Here is a 7,419-nt window from a genome sequence, read left to right on the forward strand (position 1 = left end):
CCTTGTGTTCGATTAATTCATTAAGAAAATAAGTCGAACATGAATATTTTTTAGCTCAATTTATAAATGAGCCAAGCACGAATAGACCTTTAATTGATCTTGTTTGACTCAAATGAATTAAATAATTAAATGTATAATATTTATTAAATATGTCTAAATTGATTTTATATGTTGCAGTTTAAAAAAATAATAAAAATTTATTATTTTTAGACTAAGCACGCTAAATTCAAGCCACTAATCACAAATGAAAAAATGAATTCAAATTGAGCTAAATATTAACATGCAAATCAGTAGCCATTTTAAACAATAGCTGATTTTGAATAAAAAAAACTTTGAACAGATCGAAAAACTTTAGGCTCGCTCAAGCTCAAGGTTGTTTGCATCCCTATTCAATATAAATTTCAAAGATAAAATATTTCCTCCATTAACCATCCATTCATATGAACATCTTAAACTTTCCTTTACCCTAATATCTATGAATATCCTTAGAAAGAGAGACAAAGGATTTCCTACTCTAATTCCCTCTTCCAAGAGAAAGAGGAGCTCTCCTTTAATCAATCACTTTCATATCAAAGGGTAACTTTATTGAATCAATTTTAGTTCTTAATCACCTTCAAGCACAATCAATAGGAAGTGTTGGAGGGTCTTCTTGTGGATAGAATTCTAAGATTGCCATGCTGATCCCTTGTTTTGCTAACAATGTCTAAAATAACTAAATCAAGCCTGAGACAGCCCATCAACCAAAATTATACAATCACCATTATTCAACTCCCATCCATTTGTTCTTCAATTGGGCTGTAGCCTATGGCACACACCCCCCAACATCCAACCATGAGATTATTTCTTCTATACTTACTCCTCATGTCATTGTTCTAAGCTTAAACGGATATAATACATACATTTTATTTGCCATTTGAATCAACTGTTTAACCGATTTTGTGTCCATATTACAGCAATCAGATTAAACAAGCTATAAAGAAATTTCATATACATTTACTTGTATCTTGCACTTTGTTGCTTCCCTATTACTCTAACCAAAGATAAGCCAAAAAGAAAAAAGCAGCCATGCTAAAGTTTTTGGCTCCACCACCCCGCAGGATCAACTAAAATAAAGGCCCACATATTCCATAACCCCACCTCATGTGAATATTATCAATACCACCACCACTCACATGACTACCATCAACATCCCCTGATGCATTTAATTTCATTCAAGACACACTAAAGAGAAAAGATAATAATTAAATACAAGAGGAAAATGAAATAAAGGAATCAGAGAGAGAGAGAGTACACAAGAGCAGCCCTCAAAAAATGTGCAATGCTTCCATGAATGCTGAAAATTATATATTAGAATGATGCATAAGATTAAACAATAATTAAATACAAGAGGAAAAAGAAATAAAGGAATCAGAGAGAGGGAGTACACAAGAGCAGCCCTCACAAAAATGTGCAATGCTTTCATGACTGCTGAAAATTATATATTAGAATGATGCATAAGATTATTTCTTGTAGCATAATATTCTTTGGTTATAAAATTGGCATCAGCCTTGAGATTTGTGCAATCACAAGATTATCATGATGATGTCCTATAAAAGCATGATGGGCAACCTTTCAGTAGAAATTCTATGCCATAAATGGTGTCAGTAATAAGTGAAGATAATGACAATTAATGGTCAGCAACGATACAATTTTACATCTAAACAGGCTTTATCAATCTATAGGTCCCAAACTAACCTTCCAGCTTTTATTCTACACAAAGAAGAGTAAAAAATAAGGGACAACAATGAACTTCCATTTAATGAATGGAGAGGAACATGCTACTTAAATAATTTAAATGATACACTGATGAAGCTATCAGAAGAAAATGGTAGTTCAAATTTCAATATTCTCATTTACACTGTTTGTTATGTGTAATTAATATAGCAATATGATGGCACAATTATCTGAAAAAAGCATGTAGTTTGATTTTGTTCAAGAATCATTTTTGTTTGAGCAGATCGTTTGAACTCGGTCCTATTAGATTCTTCGTTTGTTTACAATCAATATGTTGCTCGTTCAAGCATCATTCAAGCATCATTTAAAACGAGAAATGAGACAATAAGAGAGGGCTGGGTAATGTAGAGTCCATCAGTTATAAGATGGAAAATGGATCGAGTTTAGACTCCACCTGGTGTATGCTTCAGAGTACAGAGCATCCATGTAATTGTAGTTCCCATTGGCAATATGCAGTGAGTAGGATAACGAGCTTTAATGTCCTCCATACCCAAGTTCATCTAGAACACCTAACCATGCCTCTTTTTGTGCTTCTGGAAAACTAAAGATGACAAATTTTCTCAGTTCCCTCTAAAACAGTAGTGTCAATAGGTGGACTAGCCAAAAGCTGCATGGCTGGATAGCAAGTTTCTGAACTCGATGAGAAATAAAATGTGAATTTAACAGCTTCACTGGCTACACCTGAAACTCTTTAACAGTAAGATGATTTAGAAACACACTAGCCCTGCTATTAGATGAATTGCTGGCCTTAGCTATAAATCATCCAAGAGGTAATAAGAACTGTCAATGATCCACAATGCACTGTATAAAAGTCATCTCTAAATTTGGAACACTGAACTGAAAGACCTTCAATTTCACAGCTAATTTGTCAAAACTTACAAGTTTATAACTGAGCTTATCGGTAATATCCCATTACAAATCGTTTGATTCCGGCAAAGTCTGTCACTATTCTCATATCATGGAAGAGATTGCTCCCTTGTGAGCTCAATAAATCTACAATGTACTCAGATTGCTTATTACCATTTGTCTGCCATAAGAAAATAAAGATTAAATTGTGAGAGAAAAAAGAGGATGGATCTCAAAAACACACACACACACACACCACAAATGATCCGTTGTAAGAACTTTAATGTAAATCAAATTATTTAGCAAACATTCTGGCATTCATTACTAGAAATCATATTTATACAAAATACATTTTTAAACATATAAAATTAGTTTCATTTATTTGTTGATTATGAATATAATACAGAAGAATTATAAAAATAATAACTATATTAATAATATCATGTAATATAACTAATTTATCACATTAAATTCCCGAACATAACTTAAATAATATTATTTGAATTACAATTTTTTGAAAGGTTTTGAAATTTTTTTCCTAAAGAAGTCCGCTCTAATAGCATCAATCTATATGTTCTCCATATTATATTGATATGAAAAACATAAGAAAACAGAATTGCATAATTTTTCATACTCCAATAAATGGAAGGGATCTGATACTTATAAAAGATATCCATACAACAAAAACAACAACAACAAAGCAGAAGGGATCTGATACTTATAAATATAAGATATCCATACAACAAAAACAACAACAACAAAGCCTTAAGCCCAACCCTATCACGCATATATTCATTTAGCATTTTGTCTCTAAGTGTAAAGCCACTCATCCACTTAATCATTCTCATCTCGACAACACTTAACTTAATATTATGCTTCTCTATGCTTCTCTGCTTCTCTTTTAAAGGCCAACATTCAGCGTCATAGAGCATTGCAAGTCTCACCACGGACTTATAAAATTTTCCTTTCAGTCTAAGCCGTTCTTTTCTATCACACAAAAGGCCCAAAGCATTCCTCCACTTCAACCAACCAACTTGAATTCTGCTATTAACATCCTCATCTATATCACCATCGCTTTGAACAACACACCCGAGATATCTAAATCGTTCACACCTTTTAATAATTTGATCACCCAAACTTACACTTCTGTAATTAGAGCTACTACTACTAAAATTACATTCCATGTATTCAGTTTTAGTACTACTCAAAAGAAGCCCTTTAGACTCCAATGTAGACCTCCATAATTCAAGTTTTTCCTGGGTTTTTTCTCTCGTCTTATCCACGAGAAGGATATCATCAGTAAAAATAGACCAAGGTACATCCTCCTGTAAATATCCAGTAAGACCATCAATAACTGAAGCAAAAGGATATGGGGCTTAAAGCCAATCCCTAATGTAATCCAACAGAAATAGAAAAATATTTGCTCAATCCTCCTTCAATTCGAACACAAGTAACAGCTCTAGTATACATATCTTTAATGACTTGAATATAAGGCATATCAACAATTTTCTTCTCAAGAACTCTCCAAAGGATATCTCTTGGAACCTTATCGTAAACTTTTTCTAAATCAATAAAAATCAAATGTAGATTCTCCTTATTATGTCTGAACTTCTCCATCAAACCTCTCAATAAATTTATAGCTTCCATGGTAGACCTGGCCGGCATAAATCCAAATTGATTATGAGATATCTTTATAATACGTCTTAACCTATGCTCAATTAACCTCTCCCATAATTTTAAAGTATGACACTTCAACTTAATTCCTCTATAATTTGCGCACTCTTGTGCATCCCCTTTATTCTTAAGAATGGAGACCAAAATACTCTTCCTCCACTCAGTAAATAGTGGTTTGGGAATAAAGGTCAATCTAGATTCACGACAAGGGACAACATGACTCGAATAATGTTTAACTTGGCCACTGAAGAAAATGTCTCCTCATAGTAAACTTCGTAGGTTTAATGTTTAACATGTCTTGTTGCGTTCAAAGAATCCATCATAGTTGAACTTGGTGCTGAAAATCAATCGGCACCCCACAGCTTTCTTACCCTGAAGAAGATTAATGGCATCTAGCATATGGTTCTGCCAAAGAAGATGCATCTCCTGCATCACTGTCATTTTTCAGCCTGGATCAACAAGAGCAACCTTGTAGTAGTCAGGATCTGATTGTCCCTCAGGGCAGTAGAGGGCAATAAACTGTAGAAAGAGACATATTTTGCTATTGAATATAGGGAACATGTCTGATTACATTTAGTCGGAGAACTCACCTCATTCGGAGGAGGGATTATGCTGAGAATGTCGCCAAGAGTGGAGTCAAGGTCCTATAAGGTGGTAGCGGGTTCAATAGTAGGAGGATTGGAATGAGTGCGCTGAGTGAAGATACGAATAGTGGGAGGAGAAGATGGTGCACTTATCGAATCAGGTGACTCCTCAGTGACAAGAACAATGGGAGAAACATCCAAAGATGGTACACTTACCAAATCAGGGGGCTCACCCAATGGTGCACTCACCGGTACAGGGAACTCCTCAGTGACAGGAACAATGAGAGAAACAACCAGAGTAGGATAAAGGACAGTGTCCAAGAACCAAAGCTCCCCCTCACTTGGAGCTGAGCTAAGAAAATAGATAACACTTTCAAAGAAGGAAACATCAGCACTCACATAGATTTTGTTAATGATAGGATAAAGATACTGATACCCCTTTTAAGTGGCAGAATGCCCAAGAAAGATATAATTTATGGATCCGAGATCAAGTTTACTTCGATTGAGAACAGTGTTCCGAAGAAAAGCAATAAACCCAAAAATCTTGGGGTTTAACGTGTAGAAGACCAGATTGGTATGGAAGCATGACATCATGAGGGGGGTTCGAAACTGGTGAGTTTTAGAGGGCATTCTATTTATGATATAGGTGACAGTAAGAATGGCATTGTTCCAAATTGTTTAAGGACATTTGATTGAAACATAATTGAGCGATCAATGTCAAGAATGTGACAGTTTTTTTCTCTCGACTACCCTATTTTGCTAAGGAGTGTCTGTACTCGAGCTATGGTGGAGAATGCCTTTATTTACCAAGAGATCACCCAAAATAGAGTTGAAAAACTCACGGCAATGGTCAGTCCGACCTGAAATAGATTTTTGAATTAAGTTAAAATGAAGGTGTAGAAGTTTTAGAAAGTGACAACAACCTCCGATTTATCTTTTAAAATATAAACCCATATCATTTAAGTGTGGTTATAAATCAAAGTCAGGAACCACCGTTTATTAGGATAGCTGGGAGTGTGAGAGGGTTCCCATAGATCACTGTGAATGAGAGAGAAATGAGCGGAAGGTGTGTAAGTGTGGGGTGGGTAGTGAACTCGATGATGCCTGACTAACTGACATGTGAAATTAAAAAGATTTTTGTTAGAAAACATCAAAGAATATATTTTTTTAAAATATTTGAAACTAGGATAACCCAAAGGACAATACAACAACATGATGAGACATTCAATGACTCGAGATAAATTGCAGCTCTTGAGAGGTGTGTCCTCACTCTCCAAGACCTTCTCTTGGAAGTAGTAGAGTCCAGTTATCCTCTTAGCAGTTCCAATCATCCTCCCCTAACGACGATACTAAAAAACACAATCATCATATAAGAAATTAGTCACGTAATCAAAATCATTTGTCAACTTGCCGACAGATAACGAGTTAAATTGCAACAATGAAACATGTCAAATAGACTCCAGAGCTAGACCGGTATTTAGTACAATTGACCCTTTACCAGCAATGGAACTACAGGAGCTATGAACAATTCTGACAGCTTCTTTCCCAGAGAATGGATAGTAAGCTAAGAAAGCTTTCGAGCGTCCAGTCATGTGGTCTATGACACTTAAATCAATAATTCACTGACTAGAGGAGGAAAAAACCGTGAGAGTCATAGGAAGAGTACCTTGTCAGACGTCGGAGGTAAACGAAACCGTAGAGAATTGATTGACTCCAATTAGCTTAATCAAATTGCTCCATCTGGTTTCTGAAGGATTCGGAGGATTCCAAAAAGTTTTGAGTAGGAGTTGGTTGAACTACAGTAGATTTGGACATTACCGAGAGGCCCTAGGTAGTAGAGGATTTGACCAAAGGTTTGTATTCTGGTTTACCGTGAAGTTTTCAATATTTGTCCCGAGTGTGGTTGGGTTTGTGACAATAAACACAAGTGGAGTGACCGGCCCGAGGTGGCAAAGAAGAAGTTTGAGCATGATTCCAAGTATTGATGAATTTATAGGCCACCAACTGACGGATAACTACAGGAAAGCTGCAAAAAGGTTGCTATAATGTTGTAGAAAAGATGCAAGTAAGCTGCAGGAAAGATGCAGGAAAGCTGCAGGAAGGCTGCAGAAAATCTGGGAGTCGGATTGCAGAAAATCCGGGAGTCGGATTGCAGAAAATCTAGGAGTCGGGCACCAAACCTAGCGGGAAGGATCAACAGGGAAGGCAGGTGAGAAAGCTTGCAAAGAGGGCCAACGACAGTGCTCATGAAAGCAGCAGTGCTCATAGAAGGCTGTAATAATGCTGCAAGAAAGAGCAGTGCTTTCCTTGGGAAGAGTTGGGCAACGGTTGAAAAACTGCAGGAAATTATCAGCTTGCAAAAACAGCCTGAAATAAAAGCGGACGAAATCAACAGCGAGAACCCATGACAGCGAAAACTTGCGGCTACCAACTGCAGGAAATCAACAGCATGAACCCTATGGAGTGGCGGCTACACTAAGGGTCTGTTTGGGGCAGCTGCAGCTTATCCAGCTTCTGCTGATAAGCAGCTTATCCTGATAAT

The 7,419-nt window shown here is 36.3% G+C and overlaps 1 protein-coding gene across 1 annotated transcript in view; it reads right to left on the reverse strand.

The window, feature by feature from the left end:
- Window positions 1-1,824: 1,824 nt before the first annotated feature.
- The window catches only part of LOC110021081 (release factor glutamine methyltransferase), a 15,210-nt gene continuing 9,615 nt past the window's right edge, over window positions 1,825-7,419 (reverse strand). Inside the window, exon 3 of the mRNA XM_020719413.1 lies at window positions 1,825-2,800. Within this exon, the coding sequence (XP_020575072.1) occupies window positions 2,669-2,800 (132 nt within the window). The 3' untranslated portion in view covers window positions 1,825-2,668. The remainder of the gene's footprint in view (window positions 2,801-7,419) is intronic.

This window comes from Phalaenopsis equestris, unplaced genomic scaffold (assembly GCF_001263595.1).
Source record: "Phalaenopsis equestris unplaced genomic scaffold, ASM126359v1 Scaffold000121, whole genome shotgun sequence".
Classification (NCBI taxonomy): Eukaryota; Viridiplantae; Streptophyta; class Magnoliopsida; order Asparagales; family Orchidaceae; genus Phalaenopsis; species Phalaenopsis equestris.